Raw genomic sequence first — 24,751 nt, 5'->3', positions numbered from 1 at the left:
GGGTAGAATGTGGAAGGTGTAATTACATCACTTCCATGCCATTATAATATGAATCTCCCACCTGTTTCAGGTGGCACACTGTGTGCCTGCCCCGTCGCCACTTGATATCTGCATCAAGTATATAGGGTTGCAGAGCTGACCTTTATCCAAGCCATTATAGCCCTTGCACTGGTGTCCTTAGTGAGATGAAAACAGTGCTGATTCAGCAGCAATGGTGGGACTATCTGAAAATGACCCCAGATGCTGTTAGAATGTTTAAACACATACATCTTTTTTTAAAAAAAAACATGAAGGTGTATTTATTTATCTGCACCGGTTTACAGTATTGTGCATTTCATTCATAGAATGTCACACAGATGTGAAATTTTATTGAGCGCACAAGGAGGAAACTAGCAGCTCGTTCATAGGTTCTTGCCATCCTGGAGGCATTTCTGTTCAAACCTATAATAATCCTCTGCAGCTTTCTGCTCAAGAACATCTTTCGTAGTGCTAGGTTAGGGGTGCAAAAGATCATCTACATTGCTGTTTTGTGTAGAGACTGCTGTAGTGGTAGGGCAGACTGAAGGAGTCTGTCATATTCATGGACGGGCATCTAAATTCATATTCAGAACAGTATACAAATCAAACACCACAAATATTACCATCTACTCAGTTTATAAATACTGTTGGGAGGAAGGTTTCTAAGTTGCTGTTGGATTAGAAAGAACTAGAAGAAAGGAGGAGGAAAAAAATTGCACATTTGAAAAGTCATATTTGGCTTCAGCATTAAGGCCTGGGCTGGTTGTTCTTGGAGGTGGGGTGTGTAGGAATAATGTCCACAGATATGCCCCCACCCAAAAGAAAATTGAACAAGAAGCAGCTAAAATGTTCACAAATTTGTTCCCAAGCGTCTCTCTCTCTCTCTCTCCTCTCCTCTCCTCTCCTCTCCTCTCCTCTCCTCTCCTCTCGATGTTTGTTGAATTATTGCCTTGGTAACCCACTTTACTCCATGGAAGTTCTGCAGTCATTCCCAATTGGATCCTGTTAATGATCTGCAACACTTTTCAAATTGGCTGCTGGGCAGGGAGCCATCTGCTCACCCATAATAATAATTGATGATTAATTGGAATGATACGAGTGCACAGATGAGCAGCCAGTACTGGGGGTTCAGGAGCCTGGTCCGTGAGATGTGCTGTTTGTGACAGGCTTGCCGGTTCAGTGCAGCGAGGTTCCTGAAAATAAGCATCATTCACATTTTTATTAAGAAATCAAATTTATTCAGATCAAACTAGAAAGCCCAACTTTTTAAGGGAGAATCCTCAATGGCTCAATTTGATTAATTAGCTCCACAGTATAGAACAGAGCAGAGCTAGAACTTTTCATTCACTTTGCATCCAATCTCACCCTTCCCTCACCTTCACATGGTCCATCTCCAACTATCCCCTTCCTCGACTTCTCTGTCTCCATTTCTGGGGATAGTCCATTGACTAACATCCACTATAAACCCACAGCTACCGAGACTGCACTTCCTCTCACCCTGCATCCTTTAAGGACTCCATTCCATTCTCCCAGTTTCTCTGATTCATCTGCTCTGATGACACCACCTTTCACACTGGTGCCTCTGACATGTCTTCCTTTTCCCTCAACCGAGGATTCCGCTCCATCGTGGTTAACATGATCCTCGACCGTGTCCGTTCTATTTCCCCGACCTCTGCTCTCACCCCTTCCCCTTCCTCCCAGAACCACGACAGGGTTCCCCTTGTCCTCACCTTTCACCCCACCAGCCTCCACGGTCAACGGATCATCCTCCGCCATTTCCATCACCTCCAGCGTGATCCCACCACCAATCACATCTTTCCCTCCTACCCCGCCCTCTCAGCATTTCGAAGGGATCGCTCCCTCCGTGACACCCTGCTCCACTCCGCAAGCACCCCCACCTCTTCCCACAGCACCTTCCCGTGCAAGCGCAGGAGATGCAACACCTGCCCCTTTACCTCCTCCCTTCACCTCCTCCCTTCCCACTATCCAGGGCCCTAAACACTCCTTACAGGTGAAACAGTGATTTACTTGTACATCTTTCAATGTAGTATACTGTATTCGCTGCTCACGATGTGGTCTCCTCTACATTTGAGACACCAAATGCAGATTGGGTGACCGCTTTGCGGAATACCTCCGTTCAGTCCGTAAGCGTGACCCCGAGCTTTTGGTCACCTGTCACTTTAATTCTCCGCTCCACTCCAACTCTGACCTCTCCGTCCTCAGCCTCTTACATATAGGCCAGCAGGAGTCATGACAGGCGGCATTGTAGGGAGGGTCCTTGAATCCTGAACATCCCTCGCTTAATGATTTGGACCGCACGTTCTGCCTGGCCATTGGAGGCCGGTGTGAATGGCAGAGTCCTGACGTGGTTGATGCCATTGCCCGACATAAACTCTCGGAATTCGTAGCTTGTGAAGCATGGGTCACTATCACTAACCAGGATATCCGGCAAGCCATGGGTTGCAAAGATCGCACGTAGGCTTTCCACGGTGGTGGATGACGTGCATGAATTCAGAATGATGCACTCTATCCATTTCGAGTACGCATCTACCACAATGAGGAACATCTTACCCATGAGCGGGCCCGCGTAGTCAACATGAATGCGTGGCCAGGGCCACGGACTGAGCAGGGCCTCCCTGGGGGCATTACCCAGCTGGGCACATATCATGCACCTGCGAACAGAGTGTTCCAGGTCTGAATCAATTCCAGGCCACCAAACGTGTGACCGTGCAATGGCCTTCATCAGCACAATGCCTGGGTGCTCCCTGTGGGGTTCCCTGATGAATGCCTCCCTGCCCTTCTGGGGCATAACTACCCGGCTGCCCCATAGTAGGCAGTCGGCTTGGATGGAGAGCTTATCCATCCGTCTGTGGCATGGTCTGACCTCAGGGCATGCTCCATGTGCGGCCACCCAATCCCCAGTCAGGGCACATTTCTTAATCAGGGATAGGAGGGGATCTCTGTTTGTCCAGATTTTGTTTTGGCGGCTGTGATGAGGGAGCCTGCGCTGTCAAAGGCATCGACAGCCATGACCATCTCGGCGCTTTGCTCCGCTGCCCCCTCAGTGATGGCCAGTGGAAGTCTGCTGAGCGCGTCAGCGCAATTTTCAATGCCGGGCCGGTGCCGGATGGAGTAGTCATAAGCAGCCAGTGAGAGCCCATCGCTGTATGCGAGCTGATAGGTTGGCATTGATAGCCTAACAGGGATGTTAATGGCTTGTGGGCCGTCTCTAATTCAAACTTCCTACCAAAGAGGTACTGATGCATTTTTTTTTATACCACAGACACATGCAAGCGCTTCTTTCTCGACCATCCATATCCCCGTTCTGCTTGAGAGCGCGACCTGGAGGCATAAGCCACAGGTTGTAGTTGGCCCTCAGCATTGCCCTGCTGCAACACGCACCCAACCCCATAGGACGATGCATCACATGTCAGAACCAAGTTTTTACAGGGGTCGTACAGGGTCAACAACTTGTTTGAACAAAGTAGGTTTCGCGCCGGATCAAAAGCCCTTTCCTGACAGTCCCCTCAAAACCAATCGCAACCCTTACGCAGGAGTACGTGTAGCGGCTCCAACAACGTGCTCAAGTTCGGCAGAAAGTTCCCGAAATAGTTCAACAGTCCCAGGAATGAACACAACTCCGATGTGTTGCAGGGCCTGGGTACTCATCGAATCGCCTCTGTTTTGGATTCGGTGGGCCGAATCCCATCTGCAGCAACTCTCCTGCCCAGAAACTCAACCTCAGGAGCTAAGAACACACATTTAGACTTCTTGAGTCGCAGGCCTACCCGGTCCAGTCGGCGTAACACCTCCTCCAGGTTGTGGAAGTGTTCCTCAATGTCTCGACCCGTGATGAGGATGTCGTCCTGGAATACGATCGTTCCAGGACTGGATTTAAGCAAGCTTTCCATGTTTTGTTGAAAAATTGCGGCCGCTGATCGAATGCCAAATGGGCACCTGTTATAAACGAACAGTCCCTTGTGCGTGGTGATGATGGTCAATAGTTTAGATTCATCGGCCAGTTCCTGGGTCATATAGGCTGAAGTGAGGTCCAACTTGGTGAACAGCTTGCCGCCTGCCAGCGTGGCGAAGAGGTCCTCCGCTCTCGGGAGCGGGTATTGATCTTGTAGGGACACCCGATTGATGGTGGCCTTGTAGTCGCCACAGATCCTGACAGAGCCATCCTCTTTTAGGACGGGAACGATGGGGCTCGCCCAGTCGCTGACTTCAACAGGCGAGATGATGCCCTCTCTCAACAGCCGGTCCAATTCGCTCTTGATCTTTTCCCGCATCACATACGGCACAGCTCTGGCTTTGTGGTGCACTGGCCTGGTGTCCGGGGTGATGTGTATCACGACCTTAGTGCTTTTGAAAGTCCCGACGCCAGGTTGGAATAGTGAATCGAATTGTTGTAGGACTTGTGAGCACAAACTTCGCTTCACAGATGACATTGCGTGAACATCCCCCCATTTCCAGTTCATCTCAGCTAACCAGCTCCTCCCCAACAGTGCGGGACCATTGCCCAGGACAATCCAGAGTGGCAGCCGATTCACGAACCCATTGTGTGACAGCCAACATTGCACTGCCTAGCACCAGAATGATTTCTTTAGTGTAAGTCCGTAATTGTGTCTCGATACGTGCTAATTTGGGTCTACTGGCTTTAAGTGGCCATAGCTTCTCAAATTGCTGAACTCCCTTGAGTGACTGGCTGGCCCCAGTGTCCAGCTCCATGCGTACAGGGATACCATTTAATAAAACCCTCATCATCATTGGTGGTGTTCTGGTGTATGAACTGTGAATATTCGCCACATGGACCCGCTGAACCTCGGCGTCCATCGGTTTGCCCCAAAAGTCATCCTGCCTCAAAGAACCCTCTTCTGGTCCATCCGCCTCATATATTAGTCTGGTTGCAGACTTCCTGCACATTCTAGCTAAATGGCCACTGAGATTGCAGATCCTGCAGACAAACTGTTGAAATCTGCAAGATCTAGCTGAGTGTTTTCCCCCACACCTCCAACATGAGTTACAGTTTCCATTGTTGGGAACAAAGGGACTATGGCCAGGCATTCCGCGCTGATTGTCCCTTTGACTGCTATTAAGTACCCTATTCGTGGGTGTCAATGGCCCCTGCCCGGGCCGCATTGTCCACTGTGATGGCGTGAATGTCCGTTCAGCCTGCCATCGTCTCTGTTGAAGTCCTACTCTGGGGTCTATTGCTGCCTGGGGTATGTCGGACTGCCCCTGCCTGCCTGCGGGGCTCTGAGTCGCATTGATGATGTTGACTCCCTGATCCATTGCGCGCGTATATTATTTTCGTCTCTTCCTCCCCCGCCATGAAAGTTTGAGCTATCAACGCCGCCGCTTCCAAGGTCAAATCCTTGGTCTCAATTAATTTGCAGAAAATTCCCGCATGACCGATGCCCTCGATAAAGAAGTCCCTTAGCATCTCCCCCCTGCAGGCGCCTGTGAACTTACAGAGGCTGGCCAAACGCCGGAGATCTGCTACGAAGTCCGGTATGCTCTGTCCTTCACGACATCGGTGGGTGTAGAATCTGTGTTGGGCCATATGTGTGCGACTCGTCGGTTTGAGCTGCTCCTCGATCAATTTGATAAGTTCTTCAAAGGTTTTGTCCACTGGCTTTTCGGATGCTAGTAAGTCCTTCATAAGCGCATAAGTCTTTGGTCCGCAGCTGGTCAAAAGATGAGCCCTTCGCTTGTCAGCCGCTGCATCCCCCAGCCATTCTTTCGTAACAAAGCTTTGCTGAAGCCTCTCGTCAAAATCGTCCCAGTCTTCCCCAACACCGTACCGTTCCTCTGTGCTACCGGTGGCCATTCTTGTGGGCCGTGAATTCCCGTTTCTCGTCGCCAATGTAAAGTCCTTACTATACAGCATGAAACCACATGAGGCACATTCTGGGGACAAGGTCAGTGACCTGCTCTCTTTATTTACAGGACTCCAAAGACGATGACCCTGCGTGGGACCTCCCTTTTTATACCTGCGTGATCAGGTAAGGAGTGTCTCCCACAAGTTCACCCCTTGTGGTCAAGGTATGCATCTAGGCTGAGTGTATACAGTAATACAGTGGTGTTACATTGTGGTTGCACACATGACAGTTTCTCCCTACCGATGCTGCCTGACCTGTTGAGATTTCCAGCATTTTCTGTTTTTATTTCAGATTCCAGCAGCTGCAGTATTTTATTTTTGTATAGAACAGAGCTTAATTGATGAGCATTCCAGATTTAATCCATGGTCTGTGCTGAGCTTGCCAATATCAGTCATAGTGACAGCACGATGCCATAATTGGCCTTGATGCCCCTGGGCTGGAGGGCGAGGGAAGATTCGAGTTCCTGCTTCTGATCACTATGGCCCGCTGGAAAGCATGTGCATGTGGATGTTTGGTGAGGACAGGATTGGGTTTGGCGGTAATGCCCCTTACAGTCAAAGAACCTATTTGTACTTCTTGTCTAGGCTCACATGAAAATAACCACTTCGGCTGCTGGTACCCATGGAACTGTACCCCAACAAGAGTCAGAGATTTCAGAAGAGGAAAAAATTGGAAGATTTCTTTTTAAAAAGAAAACTAAGCCCAGGTATTCCCTACCTGAACCTCTCCGCCTCTCTAGCTCTCATTTAAGATGCTCCTTAGCATCTCCCCTGTTGTGTATGCATGCCTGTTTACTGTGTGATGTCTGTAACACTGTTATGCCACATTGAATGTACCCTTATACTGTACACACCTTACCGGTACACCAGAGGGTGCTGCTGCTGGAGACCTAGGGGTTGCCTGCACACGGCAGGTAACCCAGTATAAAAAGGAACTCACAGCTTGTTGTCGTCATTCAGGAGCTGCAAATAAAGGACTACAGGTCTACACAGTTTAAGTTTCATACCCTGCCTCGTGGAGTCATTACTGAAGGTGCCTACATACACTATAACTGGTGATGAGGATGGGATACGAGGTCATGAACTACACGCTCAACATGTCTAACCTCAGCAACTTTCAGCAATTTACAGAGGGGGAAGAATGGGACGCTTTTGTGGAAAGATTGGAACGCTTCTTTATAGCCAACGACCTGGACGGGGCCACACCGGCTACACTATCGAACAAACGCAGGGCCATCCTGCTTAGCAGTTGTGGGCCCACCATCTACAGTCTCGACAGGGACTTACTAGCCCCAGAGAAGATAACCACCAAGAGCTATGAAGAACTTGTAACAATCATACAGGAACAACTAAAACCGAAAGAAAGCATCCTCACAGCCAGGCACCGGTTCTAAACTTACCGGCGACCTGAGGGCCAAGAAATTGCCATGTATGCTGCACACTTAAGAAGACTAGCTGCACCGCGTAATTTTACCGCCCACCTTAATGAAGCACTAAGGGACATATTTGTCATCGGAATCGGCCACGAAGGTCTCCTACACAAATTGCTCTCGGATGACATCACGGTCACCCTGCAGAAAGCAGTTCAAGTGAGCCAGGCCGACATGGTTCCAGCCAGCGACTCCAGGCGAATACTGACCCAGGACTCTAAACCGGAAAGCGCAGTGCACCGCATGGATACTTCTGAAGGCAGAAATGCTGCCCCGAGTCCCGCAACCCTGAGTCCGCCACATGGGGCAAACCGGATGGCCCCGTGCTGGCGCTGTGGAGGAAACCACAGGGCCCACCAGTGCCGCTACAAAGACTATGCAAGCAAAGGCTGCAAAGAGAAAGGGCACCTTCAGAGAATGTGCAGAAAAGGCTGTACTCACTGTGTCTCTGATGAGTTGGCTGATCACCGGGGCTCCGACACAGATAAAGATGAAGCTGCTCAAATCCTGGAAGAAGGGTATGGAATCTTTACCTGCTCCACCGGAAGTTCTCCGTGGATGATGGAAGTGGACATCGATGGGGTCCAGTCTCCATGGAGATCGACACAGGGGCGAGCCAGTCTGTGATGAGCCAAATGACCTTTGAAAAAATTTGGATGAATCCTGCCACTCGACCAAAACTGTGTCCTGTCCAGGCAAAGCTGCTCACCTATACCAAAGGTAAAATCCAAATCGTTGACAGTGTAGACATCCAGGTCTCCCAGGGCGGCGTGTTGAACAAACTCCCCCTGTGGATTGTAGCCGGCGACGGTCCCACACTGCTGGGCAGGAATTGGATGAACCGGGTCCACATCAGGCGAAGTGGCGCTGTGGAAGAAAAGACCACCACAGCCCTCCTGCAGGAAAGCCAGGAAATGGCTGCAGCACCAGCAGCACAAGAAGAAACACTTGTAATCAAAATGGCCACCGCCATGCCACCAGTGAGCATGGATGAGCATGGAGGAGCATCAGAGCCAAGGTGTCATGTATACCGGTAGGACATTGCCAAAGTACATTGGGTCCTACAGGGACCATGCTGATGCCAATGGAATCCCACTGTGGGATACCCCCAGGTCCAGCAGGCTACCTGACCATGTAGCCTGGACCTTTGGAACGAATGTGATGCCCCTTGCAGGACACACACACAGGCAGTGGGAGCAGACCCACTACATGGACAGTGGTCAATGGGCAGCCCAGCCACCACCAATGGCAACCTGCACCAGACCAGCCCTACAACCCCTGGCCACCAGGGCCAACACCAGGAGTATGAGGCCAATACCCTCCAGCATCCCTGGCAAACCCTGGGATGACCTGACCATCATCCCAATTAGTGGACAAGGAGCCCACCCTGCCCACCACCCCACAACTACCCCCATCACAATGTATACACACCACCCACTGCTGCTGTGGCTACCTCCCCGAAGGATCCCACAACAGTGACACCCACTTAGTTTGTGTGTGAGGGAGGGGAAACGTATGAGGCCAGCCTCAAGCACAGGGATCACACCTGACAACCACACAACCCTCACCACAACCTCCCACAGACCACCACTGATCACCTCCCCTGGTCATGACAATATGAAAAATGCTCGGGGGAGTATTGTTGTGTATGCATGCCTGTTTACTGTGTGATGTCTGTAACACTGTTATGCCACATTGAATGTACCCTTATACTGTACACACCTTACCGGTACACCAGAAGGTGCTGCTGCCTCGAGCCTGCTCCACCATTCAACAAGATCATGGCTGATCTTCGACCTCAACTCCACCTTCCTGCAGTATCGCCTTATCCCTTAATTCCCCCCAAATGATCAACCTCTGTCTTGAATATATAAGAACATAAAAACACCCTGATCCGTTGTCACACACAAGCCGAACTCTTCTGTCCTAATCCCATCCTGAGAATTGAGGTTTAGAATGGTTTCACATCACAACACGGCATTGATGTACAACAAACCCTCAAACAGCACTCAGTGCAGCAACGCAAATGCAATATTAAGAATAATTCACATGATCATGTTCTTGAGGCTGCATAATTAAAAAGAGCTAAATGAGCAAAGCAAGTAATGAGAGCCGTGACAGACAATGATCACCTGATGGTTTTTTGGGTGTGCGGTCCCTTTAACAGGCTGCATCGCCCCATCAACGTTTCGCGCATGTGCGAAATTTCACATTTGGAAAAGCCGGTCCAGTCAGGCACAGCTTGGCAGGAACATTGATGATAGGCTGTAGCAATTAGACCTCAGTGACATTTTGTAGGTTTTTTTAAACCCACCAGTTTTTGCTGTCGATACACTCTAGAGTTGCCAACCCTCCTGGATTGTCCGGGAGTTTCCCAGAATCAAAAATGAATCTCCTGGATATTGCTGCAAACACCTGGGAGAATGCGGGAAGTAGGGAATTGCAGTGATGCTTTGAATGACCCCTATCATATTATCTTCCCGTTGTCTGGAAATTAGCTAAAATTGTTAAAAAAAAATTACCCACTAAGATTTTTGTTAGTGGATTATGATTGGTTACAAGTGCTTGGCAACTGTGGCATGTTCCCACTCCCGCATCCTTACCTCTGGTGTCCCCCAAGGATCCATCCTTGGCCCCCTCCTATTTCTCATCTACATGTTGCCCCTTGGTGACATTATCCAAAAACACAAAGTCAGTTTCCACATGTACGCTGATGACATCCAACTCTACCTCACCACCACGTCTCTCAACCCCTCCATGGTCTCTAAATTGCAAGACTGCTTGGCTGACATCTAGTACTGCATGAGCAGAAATTTTCTCCGATTAAGAACATAAGAACATAAGAATTAGGAACAGGAGTAGGCCATCTAGCCCCTCGAGCCTGCTCCGCCATTCAGCAAGATCATGGCTGATCTGGCCGTGGACTCAGCTCCACTTACCCGCCCGCTCCCCATAACCCTTAATTCCCTCATTGGTTTAAAATCTATCTATCTGTGATTTGAATACATTCAATGAGCTAGCCTCAACTGCTTCCTTGGGCAGAGAATTCCACAGATTCACAACCCTCTGGGAGAAGAAATTCCTTCTCAACTCGGTTTTAAATTGGCTCCCCCGTATTTTGAGCTGTGCCCCCTATTTCTAGTCTCCCCAACCAGTGGAAACAACCTCTCTGCCTCTATCTTGTCTATCCCTTTCATTATTTTGAATGTTTCTATAAGATCACCCCTCATCCTTCTGAACTCCAACGAGTAAAGACCCAGTCTACGCAATCTATCATCATAAGGTAACCCCCTTATCTCCGGAATCAGCCTAGTGAATCGTCTCTGTACCCCCTCCAAGGCTAGTATATCCTTCCTTAAGTAAGGTGACCAAAACTGCATGCAGTACTCCAGGTGCGGCCTCACCAATACCCTGTACAGTTGCAGCAGGACCTCCCTGCTTTTGTACTCCATCCCTCTCGCAATGCAGGCCAACATTCCATTCGCCTTCCTGATTACCTGCTGCACCTGCAAACTAACTTTTTGGGATTCATGCACAAGGACCCCCAGGTCCTTTTGCATCTCAGCATGTTGTAATTTCTCCCCATTCAAATAATATTCCCTTTTACTGGTTTTTTTTTCTCCCAAGGTGGATGACCTCACATTTTCCTACATTGAATTCCATCTGCCAAACCATAGCCCATTCGCTTAATCTATTTCAATCTCTTTGCAGCCTCTCTGTGTCCTCTACACAACCCGATTTCCCACTAATCTTTGTGTCATCTGCAAATGTTGTTACACTACACTCTGTCCCCTCTTCCAGGTCATCTATGTATATTGTAAACAGTTGTGGTCCCAGCACCGATCCCTGTGGCACACCACTAACCACCGATTTCCAACCCGAAAATAACCCATTTATCCCGACTCTCTGCTTTCTGTTCGCCAGCCAATTCTCGATCCATGCTAATATATTTCCTCTGACTCCGCGTACCTTTATCTTCTGCAGTAACCTTTTGTGTGGCACCTTATCGAATGCCTTTTGGAAATCTAAATACACCACATCCATCGGTACACCTCTATTCACCATGCTCGTTATATCCTCAAAGAATTCCAGTAAATTAGTTAAATATGATTTCCCCTTCATGAATCCATGTTGCGTCTGCTTGATTGCACTATTCCTATCTAGATGTCCCACTATTTCTTCCTTAATGATAGCTTCAAGCATTTTCCCCACTACAGCTGTAAAACTAACTGGCCTATAGTGACCTACCTTTTGTCTGCCCCCTTTTTTAAACAGAGGTGTTACATTAGCTGCTTTCCAATCCGATGGTACCTCCCCAGAGTCCAGAGAATTTTGGTAGATTATAACGAATGCATCTGCTATAACTTCCGCCATCTCTTTTAATACCCCGGGATGCATTTCATCAGGACCAGGAGACTTGTCTACCTTGAGTCCCATTAGCCTGTCCAGCACTATCCCCCTAGTGATAGTGATTGTCTCAAGGTCCTCCCTTCCCACATTCCCATGACCAGCAATTTTTGGCATGGTTTTTGTGTCTTCCACTGTGAAGACTGAAGCAAAATAATTGTTTAAGGTCTCAGCCATTTCCACATTTCCCATTATTAAATCCCCATCATTAAATATTGGGAAGACCAAAGCCATTCTCTTTGGTTCCCGCCACAAACTGTGTTCTCCAGCCACCGACTCCATCCCTCTCCCGAGCATCTGCCTGAGGCTGAACCAGACTGTTCGCAACCTTGGTGTCATATTTGACCCTGAAATGAGCTTCTGGCCACATATCTGCAACATAACTAAAACCACCTATTTCCACCTCCATAACATCGCCTGCCTCCGCCCTTGCCTCAGCTCATCTGCTGCTGAAGCCCTCATCCATATCTTTGTTACCTCTTGACTTGACTACTCCAACGCACTCCTGACTGGCCTCCCACATTCTACCCTACGTAAACTTGAGATCATCCAAAACTCGGCAGCCCGTGTCCTAACTTGCACCAAGTCCCAATCACCCATCACACCTGTGCTCGCTGACCTACTTTGGCTCCCGGTTATGCAATGCCTCGATTTCAAAATTCCCATAATTGTTTACAAATCCCTCCATGGCCTCACCCCTCCCTATCTCTGTAATCTCTTTCAGCCTCACAACCCCCCCACCCCTCCCCCCGGTGTTTAAAGGGCTGTTTTACACATACGGGACTTCTCGCTCGCTCCATCGGTTTGACTTTTTTTCTCCTCCACAGCTCAAGCTAAGGCAGTGTCAGAGGGTCAGACTGAAGCATTGTCTGCATTTCCTTTGCATTAGTCTGCACATCTCTGAAAGGTTTGTGAACCACGACAACAGTCCCAGAACCTTGGAGTAGGAACGATGTCAAATAGAGCTGTCCACACTTGCTCAGTGAGTAGGATGGGACAGACTGTGACAGATCGGCTGCTCAGTGCAATAACATTTTCAAACTACCTGTATAATCAAATGTCACATGATCAAACCCCAAGCTAACACTGAGCTATATGGTACCAGAAAGGGGTAAACTATTCCTTTTTACTCACTTATACAGATACAGGGTGTTAAAGGATGCCACAAACTGCCTGCGTCTTTACCTGTGAATTTCCTGCTGTGTCCTCTGTATAGATTGGATGGTTGTGTGAATATTTGTTAGCTCATTCATTCCCTTTCTGCACCTGGAACACAGCAACCCTGCAAGAAATTGCACATTACAGATCAGCTTCAAACCATCAGTGAAACTCAACAATTAGTCAGTAATTTGAAGCCTCAATCTCCTTATTTTTCCACCCATTCACAGCATGTTAAATCACTTCCACATTCCTGCTTCTTTCATTTCTCCAAATCTCTCTCCTGCTCTCTGTAAATATTGGGAAAACCAAAGCCATTGTTTTCAGCCCCCAACTCCATCCCTCTCACTGGCACGGAGGCTGAACCAGACTGTTCGCCACCTTGGTGTTATATTTGACCCCGAAATGAGCTTTTGACTACATATCCATGCCACAACTAAGAGCCTATTTCCACCTCTGGACACCGCCCAACCTTGGCTCATCTGCTGCTGAAGCCCTCATCCTTTGTTACCTCTAGACTTGACTATTCCAATGGACTCCTGGCTGGCCTCCCACATTCTACCCTCTGTAAACTAGAGGTGATCCAAAACTCAGCTGCCCATGACCTAACTCGCACCAAGTCCCGTTCACCCATCACCCCTGTGCTCGCTGAACTACATTGGCTCCCAGTTAAGCAACGTCTCAATTTTATTATCTTCCATGTTTTCAAATCTCTATGGCCTCACCCCTCCCTATCTCTGTAATCTCCTCCAGCCCCACAACCATCCGAGATATCGGCGCTCCTCTAATTCTGGTCTTCTGAGCATCCCCGATTTTAATCACTCTACCATGAGTGGCCTTCAGCTGCCAAGGCCCTAAGCTCAGAAATTCCCTCCTTAAACCACTCTGGCTCTCTATCTTCCTTTAAGATGCTCTTTAAAACCTAGCTATTTGACCAAGCTTTTGATCATCTGACCTAATATCTCCTTACATGGCTCAGTGTCAAATTCTGCTTTATAATGCTCCTGTGAAGCTTGGGACGTTTTACTACGTTAGATGCTATATAAATGCAAGTTGTTGTTAAGGCACTGGCTAACAGTTTCACAGGTGCCAGCTGCTCTCCAGTTCCTTGCCCAAGTGCCCATTCTTCATGTCTCAGCCTAGACAATGATTGTCAGTGGGATGATCAACTGCAAAGGGAATCACAAGCAAGCCTGATCTTATCTGCCTGCACCTGTTGTTCCCATATACACATTATCTAGCAGGAGACACTGGATGGCAGTCAAGACTGCAAACTCTGGCTGATCATTGCCCTCCTGTGCTCTGGTGCTGACCAACTGTAGCAACCCAACTCATGCCCTCTCTGGGATCAGATAATCCAGCACAGAATGCGAATTCAACCAGGGACCAGTGGCCTTTATGACAGTCCAATACTGGGATATGCCTTTACCTGAGCAATCAGGGCAGTGGTTTGAGTGCTCAACAGGTACAATTGGATTATCCACCACCAGCATCATACATAGAACCATAGAATGGTTATAGCACACAAGGAGGCCATTCGGCCTGTCGAGCCCGTGTCGCTTCTCTGCAAGAGCACTTCAGCTAGTCCCACTCCCACACCATTTCCTCGTAGTCCTGCAAATTAATTTCCTTCAGGTACTTATCCACTTCCTTTTTGAAAGCCATGATTGAGTCTGCCTCCACCACTGTTTCAGGCAGTGCATTCCAGATCCTAACCACTCGTTGCGTAAAAACAGATTTTCCTCATGTCACTTATGCGGGTAAATCACACAGGTACTCTCTACAGTGCTAGAGGGACAAACATTGCCTCATTTACATTTACGTGCTGCCGGCAGATTTACAGTGTAAATACAGCATAAGAACATAGAAATAGGAGCAGGAGTAGGGCATTTGGCCCCTTCAGCCTGCTCTGCCATTCGAGAGTCGGGATAAATGGTTCATTCTCGGTTTGGCAACCAGTAACTAGTGGGGTGCCGCAGGGATCAGTGCTGGGACCCCAACTATTTACAATCTATATTAACGACTTGGATGAAGGGACTGAGTGTAACGTAGCCAAGTTTGCTGACGATACAACGATGGGAGGAAAAGCAATGTGTGAGGAGGACACAAAAAACCTGCAAAAGGACATATACAGGCTAAGCGAGTGAGCAAAAATTTGGCAGATGGAGTATAATGTTAGAAAGTGTGAGGTTATGTACAGAAAAAAAAAATCGAAGAGCAAGTTATTATTTAAATGGAGAAAGATTGCAAAGTGCCGCAGTACAGCGGGACCTGAGGGTTCTGGTACATGAAACACAAAAGGATAGTATGCAGGTACAGCAAGTGGTGAGAAAGGCCAATGGAATCTTGGCCTTTATTGCAAAGGGGATGGAGTATAAAAGCAGGGAAGTCTTGCTACTGTTATACATCATCATCATCATCATAGGCAATCCCTCGAAATCAAGGAAGACTTGCTTCCACTCGAATAGGTGGCTGAATAGTCCAATACGGGAATTACAGTCTCTGTCACAGGTGGGACAGTCGTTGAAGGAAAGGGTGGGTGGGACTGGTTTGCCACACGCTCTTTCCGCTGCCCGCGCTTGGTTGCCCTTGGCGATGAGACTCGAGGTGCTCAGCGCCCTCCCGGATGCACTTCCTCCACTTAGGGCGGTCTTTGGCCAGGGACTCCCAGGTGTCAGTGGGGATGTTGCACTTTATCAGGGAGGCTTTGAGGGTGTCCTTGAAACGTTTCCTCTGCCCTCCTGGGGTTCGCTTGCCGTGTAGGAGTTCCAAGTAGAGCGCTTGCTTTGGGAGTGTTGTGTCAGGCATGCGAACAATGTGGCCCGCACAGGGGAGCTGGTCGAGTGTGGTCAGTGCTTCGATGCTGGGGATGTTGGCCTGGTCGAGGACGCTAATGTTGGTGCGTCTGCCCCCCCCAGGGGATTTGCAGGATCTTGCGGAGACATCGTTGGTGGTATTTCTCCAGCGATTTGAGGTGTCTACTGTATATGGTCCACGTCTCTGAGCCATACAGGAGGGCGGGTATTATTACGGCCCTTAGACCATGAGCTTGGTGGCAAATTTGAGGGCCTGATCTTCGAACACTCTTTTCCTCAGGCGGCCGAAGGTTGAATCTCGTCGTCGATGTCTGCCCTTGTTGATAGGCTCCCGAGGTATGGAAAGTGGTCCACGTTGTCCAGGGCCATGGCGTGGATCTTGATGACTGGGGGGGGTAGTGCTGTGTGGTGGGGTCAGGTTGGTGGAGGACCTTTGTCTTACGGATGTTTAGTGTAAGGCCCATGCTTTCGTATGCCTCAGTGAAGATGTTGACGATTACTTGGAGTTCAGTCTCTGAATGTGCGCAGACGCAAGCGTTTTTCGCGTACTGTAGTTCGACGACAGAGGATGGGACGGTCTTGGATCTGGCCTGGAGGTGACGAAGGTGGAACGGGTTCCCATTGGTTCTGTAGTTTAGTTCCACTGCAGCAGGGAGCTTGTTGAGTGTGAGGTGGAGCATTGTAGCGAAGAAGATTGAGAAGAGATTTGGCGCGATGGTGCAGCCCAGCTTGACCCCGGTCCGGACGTGGATTGGGTCTGTAATGGATCCGTTGGTCAGGATCACGGCTTGCGAGGGACTATGGAGCATCCTCCTCTGTTTCGGCTGCCCCCAAAAGTTCGTCACCATCCTCCACCTGCTCCACGACGACATGACCTCATCTGATGACGTGTCATCAACCGGTTTCCTTAAAGGGACCATGGCCAACTTTTTTTTGACAGTTCTTCTGTCCGTGTTCTACAGCATTGAGGTGCTGCAAACACTGACAAGTAGTTCACAAAGGTGCATGGCTGCACTAAGCTTTCCCATGACTCCCTCCAGATGCTTATGGATGGAGTCACAGCACGCAGGGAGGTTCTCTTCCCTTCCAATGGACAGAAGAGACCTCCTCAAGACACCAACGCAGCCTGGTTGCACATTGCACAGGAGAGCACAAGCAGGGACGTTGTCAGAAGGACCTAGATGCAGTGGCACAAACCTTTAAATGATCTCAGTAGGTTATGAAACTTTATTGCAAAGCCATTCTCAACCTCATCGTGCTGGTGCCACTCCTTCCCTATCACTCTACCCAACTCCTGCACATCCATGCTCACACCAACTAACCTTGCACCTCTACCCATCCCGCTCTCTCTATCTACATTATCACTTCCCCATCTCACGAGCCACCCCTCATGTTCACCCTCATAGAAACATAGAAATTAGGTGCAGGAACAGGCCATTCGGCCCTTCGAGCCTGCACCGCTGTTCATTAAGATCATGGCTGATCATTCAACCTCAGTACCTCTTTCCTGCTTTCTCTCCATACCCCTTTGGCCGTAAGGGCCATATCTAACTCCCTTTTGAATATATCTAACGAACTCGCCTCAACAACTTTCTGCGGTAGAGAATTCCACAGGTTAACCACTCTCTGAATGAAGAAGTTTCTCCTCATCTCGGTCCTAAATGGCTTACCCCTTATCCTTAGACTGTGACCCCTGGTTCTAGAACTCCCCAGCAACGGGAACACTCTTCCTGCCTCTAACTGTCCAATCCCGTCAGAATTTTATATGTTTCTATGAGATCCCCTCTCATTCTTCTAAACTCCAGTGGATACAAGCCCAGTTGATCCAGTCTTTCCTCATATGTCAGTCCTGCCATCCCGGGAATCAATCTGGTGAACCTTCGCTGTACTTCCTCAATAGCAAGAATGTCCTTCCTCAGATTAGGAGACCAAAACTGAACACAATATTCTAGGTGTAGCCTCACCAAGGCTCTGTACAACTGCAGTAAGACCTCCCTGCTCCCATACTCAAATCCTCTAGCTATGAAGGCCAACATGCCATTTGCCTTCTTCACCGCCTGCTGTACCTGCTTGCCAAACTTCAATGACTGATGAACCATGACACCCAGGTCTCGTTGCACCTCCCCTTTTCCTAATCTGTCATCATTCAGATAATATTCTGTCTTCCTGTTTTTGCCACCAAAGTGGATAACTTCACATTTATCCACATTATACTGCATCTACCATGCATTTGCCCACTCACCTAACCTGTCCAAGTCACTTTGCAGCCTCTTAGCATCCTCCTCACAGCTCACACCGCCACCCAGCTTAGTGTCATCTGCAAACTTGGAGATACTACATTCAATTCCTTCATCTAAATCAATCATTGTATATTGTAAATAGCTGAGGTCCCAGCACTGAACCCTGCGGCACCCCACTGGTCACTGCCTACCATTCTGAAAAGGATTCGTTTATTCCGACTCTCTGCTTCCTGTCTGCCAACCAGTTCTCTATCCCGTCTGTACATTACCCCCAATACCATGTGCTTTAATTTTGCCCACTAATCTCTTGTGTGGGACCTTGTCAAAAGCCTTTTGAAAGTTCAAATACATCACATCCACTGGTTCTCCCTTGTCCACTCTACTAGTTACATCCTCAAATAATTCTAGGAGATTTGTCAAGCATGATTTCCCTTTCATAAATCCATGCTGACTAGGACCGATCCTGTCACAGCTTTCCAAACGCGCTGCTATTTCATCTTTAATAATTGATTCCAACATTTTCCCCACCACCGATGTCAGGCTAACCGGTCTATAATACCCTGTTTTCTCGCTCCCTCCTTTTTTAAAAAGTGGTGTTACATTAGCTATCCTCCAGTCCATAAGAACTGATCCAGAGTCAATAGAATGTTGGAAAATGATCACCAGTGCATCCACTATTTCTAGAGCCACTTAATTAAGTACTCTGGGATGCAGCCTATCAGGCCCTGGGGATTTATCTGCCTTCAATCCCATCAATTTCCCGAACACAATTTCCTGACTAATAAGGATTTCCTTCAGTTCCTTCTTCTCGCTAGACCCTCGAATCCCTGGTATTTCCGGAAGGTTATTTGTGTCTTCCTTAGTGAAGACAGATCCAAAGTATTTGTTCAATTGGTCTGCCATTTCTTTGTTCCCCATTATAAATTCACCTGATTCTGACTGCAAAGGACCTACGTTGGTCTTCACTAATCTTTTTTTCTTCACATATCTATAGAAGCTTTTGCAGTCAGTTTTTATGTTCCCTGCAAGCTTTCTCTCATACTCTGTTTTCCCCCTCCTAATTAAAACCTTTGTCCTCCTCTGCTGAATTCTAAATTTCTCCCAGTCCTCAGGTTTGCTGCTTTTTCTGGCCAATTTATATGCCTCTTCACCATCCCTAATTTCCCTTGTTAGCCACGGTTGAGCTACCTTCCCCGTTTTATTTTTACCCCAGACAGGGATGTACAATTGTTGAAGTTCATCCACGTAATCTATAAATGTCTGCCATTGCCTATCCACTGTCAACCCTTTAAGTATCATTTTCCAGTCTATCTTAGCCAATTCACGTCTCATACCATCAAAGTTACCTTTCCTTAAGTTCAGGACCCTAGTCTCTGAATTAACACTGTCAATCTCCATCTTGATAAAGAATTCTACCATATGATGGTCACTCTTCCCCAAGGGGCCTCGCACAACAAGATTGCTAATTAGTCCTCTCTCATTACACAACAACCAGTCTAGGATGGCCAGCTCTCTAGTTGGTTCCTCGACATATTGGTCTAGAAAGCCATCCCTAATACACTCCAGGAAATCCTCCTCCACCGCATTGCTATCAGCTTGGTTAGCCAAATCTATATGTAGATTAATGTCTCCCATGATAATTGCTGTACCTTTATTGCACACATCCCTAATTTCCAGTTTGATGCCATCCCCAACCTCACTACTACTGTTTGGTGGTCTGTACACAACTCCCACTAGCATTTTCTGCCCTTTGGTATTCCGCAGCTCTACCCATACAGATTCCACATCATCCAAGCTAATGTCCTTTCTTACTGTTGCATTAATTTCCTCTTTAACCAGCAACGCTACCCCACCTCCTTTTCCTTTCTGTCTATCCTTCCTGAATGTTGAATACCCCTGGATGTTGAGTTCCCAGCCTTACATAAGAACATAAGAATTAGGAACAGGAGTAGGCCATCTAGCCCCGCGAGCCTGCTCTGCCATTCAACAAGATCATGGCTGATCTGGCCGTGGTCACCCTGGAGCCATGTCTCCGTAATCCCAATTATACCATAATCGTTAATAGCTGCCTGCGCAGTTAATTCATCCACCTTATTACGAATACTCTTCGCATTGAGGCACAGAGCCTTCAAGCTTGTCTTTGTCCCTTTAGAATTTTGCTGTAATGTGGCCCTTTTTGATTTTTGCCTTGGGTTTCTCTGTCCTCTACTATTCTCCTTTCTATCTTTTGCTTCTGCCCCCATTTTATTTCCCTCTGTCTCCCTGCATAGATTCCCATCCCCCTGCCATATTAGTTTAACCCCTCTCCAACAGCACTAGCAAACACTTCCCCTAGGACATTGGTTCCGGTCCTGCCCAGGTGGAGATTGTCCAGTTTGTACTGGTCCCACCTCCCCAGAACCGGTTCCACTGTCCCAGGAATTTGAATCCCTCCCTCTTGCATCACTCCTTAAGCCACGTATTCATCTGAGCTATCCTGCAATTCCTACTCTGACTAGCACGTGGCATTGGTAGCAATCCTGAGATTACTACCTTTGAGGTCCTACTTTTAAATTTAACTCCTAGCTCCCTAAATTCAGCTTGTAGGACCTCATCCCACTTTTTACCTATATCGTTGGTACCTATATGCACCACGACAACTGGCTGTTCACCCTCCTGCTCCAGAATGCCCTGCAGTCGCTCCGAGACATCCTTGACCCTTGCACCAGGGAGGCAACATACCATTCTGGAGTCTCGGTTGCGACCGCAGAAACGCCTATCTATCCCCCTTACAATAGAATCCCCCGCCACTATAGCTCTTCCACTTTTTCCTGCCCTCCTGTGCAGAAGAGTCACCCACAGTGCCATGAACTTGGCTGCTGCTGCCTTCCCTTGGTGGGCCATCTCCCCCAACAATATCCAAAGCGGTATATCTGTTTTGGAAGGAGATGACCGCAGGGGACTCCTGCACTGCCTTCCTACTCATAAGAACATAAGAACATAAGTATTAGGAACAGGAGTAGGCCATCTAGCCCCTCGAGCCTGCTCCGCTATTCAACAAGATCATGGCTGATCTGGCCGTGGATTCAGCTCCACTTACCCGCCTGCTCCCCGTAACCCTTAATTCCCTTATTGGTTAAAAATCTATCTGTGACTTGAATACATTCAATGAGCTAGCCTCAACTGCTTCCTTGGGCAGAGAATTCCACAGATTCACAACCCTCTGGGAGAAGAAATTCCTTCTCAACTCGGTTTTAAATTGGCTCCCCCGTATTTTGAGGCTGTGCCCCCTAGTTCCAGTCTCCCCTACCAGTGGAAACAACCTCTCTGCCTCTATCTTATCTATCCCTTTCATTATTTTGAATGTTTCTATAAGATCACCCCTCATCCTTCTGAACTCCAAGGAGTAAAGACCCAGTCTACTCAATCTATCATCATAAGGTAACCCCCTCATCTCCGGAATCAGCCTAGTGAATCGTCTCTGTACCCGCTCCAAAGCCAGTATATCCTTCCTTAAGTAAGGTGACCAAAACTGCACGCAGTACTCCAGGTGCGGCCTTACCAATACCAATACCCTATACTCCTGCTCTGCCTGGTGGTCACCCATCCCCTATCATCCTTGTCCAATCATAGCAACTAACAACACACAGCACTTGGGTGTTTTAGCCAATATTCATGTAAAGTTTCTGCTAATGTGTTGTCAAACATTGAAATCTTTATGTTGAACACTTTGTATTCTTGGATAGATTTGTGTGCTCCTTTGGAAGTGTCTTAGTGAGTTGTTGTGAATGGTCTGACATAAGGGCACCCTGCACAATGGTGATGAGTGTTAAAGGAATGGCTTGCGTATTGCTTTATGGTGTTGGTGTGGGGTAGTGCCAACCTGGTGCATCTTGTGGCAGCCAGGGTGTATAGCGTGAAGTGAAGTAAATGTGGCTGTGGTGAGGCCATCCCTGGCCCTGGCAGCAATGTGGTCGGGTGCTGATGCCCTGTGTCCTGTGCAGCATCAGGTGATTACGGAGAAGGTTGGTGTTGTTGATGAAGGTGTGATTAGTGATGTTGGTGTTGGCACTGATCGTGGTGAGTTTCTGAGGACCAACGTGAGATTATTTCAAGGGCACCGATGCTGCTGGAATAGAAGCAATCTGTCAATGGTGAGAGCTTGCTCCAAGGAGGTGACAGTGAATAGGGAGTTTACTGCAAACACTTCTAAACTGCATACAGTTCAAAAGTCTCTTCCAAATCCTGAAGGTTTCAGCTTCTGACATTGGAAAGCGAACAGCTGTGAAATGGTAGCTTTTATACCACTTCTGCAGCTGTCAACTAGCCAAAGCAATGGAGAGTCGCTGACAACCTGACACACTGATCTGTTGTGAAACCTGAGGGACGGCAAACTCGTTAAAAACTTGGTAAAAATGGCAAGTGCCTGGGTAAAATCCTTTTAAATACCTTTAAATGACCTCTTCAGCCACTTAATTGACAGGTCTGCGATCCGCACACAGACTCAAACAGTTGAGAAACTGACAAGGAGGCGGGTTCAGAGCGGACTTCTGCTCCGCTGTCAATCAGGGCCATTTTGACAGTGGGCCTGCCTCGAAACCCGCGCGGCGCCTCACCACGGCCCTCCCCTTCACTTAAAGGGGAGCGCCTTCGCGCTTTTTAAACTTCAGTCCACTGGGCCACCAGGGAGGGTTTCGGCTGGGCTAGCGGCCTGCCACCCAAGAGGGGGTGCTGGGCTGCCTGTTGGCGGCCCGGCTGAACCCGAGGGCATAACTGTCGGCCGGCAAAAGAAAAAACATGGCGGCAGCGACAGTGAGCCCTCCCCTTTAAGGGAAGCTGCACCACCACTACAAAAGGCCACAGCCTCACTGGACCACCGGGGAAAAGGTTGTGTTGGCACCTCTGGGCGGGCCGACGATTTTCCATGGGGAATATCACCGTCGGGGGTGGGGGGGGGGGGGGGGGGGGCAAGAGTGGGAGGGCAATTGGGCTAGCAGCAGCCATTCCACTCCACTCCACTCCGCTCCGCAGCATGGCCACCAATTTGTAGTGGTAACAGGCCTTAAGGAAAGGGGCAATTTTGGCCCCTAGCAGTAATTGCTATAATCTGAGATCCAAACTGCATAGGCATCAAACTTTTTCTGTGTAAATTTTAGTGGTCACAGAGGAGTACCTTGCCTGACTGTCCATACTTCATATGTAAGCCTAGACACTTTGGGGGTAGAATTGCTTCAGGGATTCACCTGATCTCCCATTTTAACTTCGGCAACTGATTGGCAGAACCTTGGAGAAATGGTGTAAAAAAAAAAAAAAATTGGTTTTCCCATTGTCCGGGTTTCCCCACTGATCCCCCGCTGAAGTTACAATGGGAAATGCGGAGAACCCCTGGGGAAATTCTAACCTAGTGTAAGCAGTCTGTACATTTATGGGGACCATGACAACTGAGCTTGGTCTTGTATTCACTAATTGTACATATATGCATTTCCCAGTGGGTCACCGGATAACGATCAGAACTAGGAACCCTGGATGACTTTTCCTTTCCCTACACCAGGGCCAGCTGTAACTCCCCAAATCCTGAGATCAACTAACTTAGCACAGAATAAACGGAGGGCTTTTCTGCTATGCATGGTTCAGTTCCACACTGGGCGGTGTGATTACCCACTGAGGGCCTCATCCATTTTTACAGTTCATTATGCTCAATTTCCTTAAATGTTTTGCGACGGTTGTCCCTTTGCAGGTAAACCATCATATACCTAGGGGCCGAAATTGATGGCCTTACCGCCAACATTCCTCTGGTCGAACCGCCCAGTGCCACTTTCATCGTGGCCTGGAGCGGGCGGGAGGGAAGAGCTGCGTAAGTAGACTCCCGCCTGCCGAGATGCCAGATTGGTGCGGGCGGGAGTCGGCGGCAGACCGCTGAGTGCAGGCAGCTCTGTCCTCAACAGTAAGTGTGAAGATGTTGTAAAAAAGGTTAGTGGAGTTTATTTAAATTATTTCTTTACAGGTAATTACCTGGATGGAGTCCCCCTGAAGGTTGTCAAATGTTTTTTTTTTGTTTTTGATGCTTTTTATTTTTTTAGTTCTACGACCCTCCCTGAGCTTGACTCCACTGTCGGCGGCACTTGGGCGGCAAGCGCCTTTACTGTCGAGAATGAAAGCTCCCGCAGGCTGCCGCCTAGACTGGCGGTGTACATCGCAGATTTGCGAGAGACCTGCGTGATGAAAATCCTGCCCAAGGAACCGTCAGGGACCTCGGTGGCCATTGGTGGTCCTTTGGGCGACACCTGGGCGAGCGGAGGCCTATATCAATTTCGGCCCCCTAGGATGATGGCAGGTGATCTTCACCAAGATGGCCTAAACCTGATGTAAATGATCTGTACTGGGCTCAGGCAATGGATCTTTCAGGCTAATGGCATTGTCTTCTGATAGCATAGAACCTGGTACAATGCTACAAATGAAGAGCTCATTCTGAGCATTCGGAGAAACAGAGTACCTACCCTCATCAGATGAGTCGTCTTGTACTGGTTCTGGTGTTGAACAACTGCTCTCTGTGTTCTGTGACCCGTTTGGTGCCAGACAATCACTGGTTTTGCACCCAATATATTCCTGAACCAAGACCTACTAACAGAAAGCACTTGTCAGCAATGCAGATAGCTACAGTTATATATGCAGGAGAGAAAGGGAGTCCTAACTCATTGCTGCTCCAATACAATATTCTTTTCTTCATATAAATCTTATAATTGCACCCATGTATAGTGCAAGCATTAAGAATAATGCATTAACCAATAAGAAAGATAAGACATTGAAACACAGTGTAAA

The 24,751-nt window shown here is 48.3% G+C and overlaps 1 protein-coding gene across 6 annotated transcripts in view; it reads right to left on the bottom strand.

Annotated features, from left to right (window-relative positions):
* Positions 1-270: 270 nt before the first annotated feature.
* LOC139280179 (oxysterol-binding protein-related protein 8-like) overlaps positions 271-24,751 on the bottom strand; it is a 159,925-nt gene continuing 135,444 nt past the window's right edge. For 5 of the 6 annotated variants that reach the window (XM_070899745.1, XM_070899748.1, XM_070899747.1 and 2 more), the window contains 3 exons: positions 24,430-24,550; positions 12,925-13,021; positions 271-1,211 (listed from right to left, as the gene is read on the bottom strand). In XM_070899745.1, coding sequence (XP_070755846.1) covers positions 1,076-1,211; positions 12,925-13,021; positions 24,430-24,550 — 354 coding nt within the window. In that variant the 3' untranslated portion in view covers positions 271-1,075. Of the gene's footprint in view, positions 1,212-12,924; positions 13,022-24,429; positions 24,551-24,751 lie in introns of those variants that run through there. The other variant, XM_070899751.1, reaches the window with a different exon arrangement.

The sequence above is a fragment of the Pristiophorus japonicus genome, chromosome 14, assembly GCF_044704955.1.
Source record: "Pristiophorus japonicus isolate sPriJap1 chromosome 14, sPriJap1.hap1, whole genome shotgun sequence".
NCBI lineage: Eukaryota > Metazoa > Chordata > Chondrichthyes > Pristiophoridae > Pristiophorus > Pristiophorus japonicus.
This window is presented reverse-complemented; position numbering and strand designations above follow the sequence as displayed.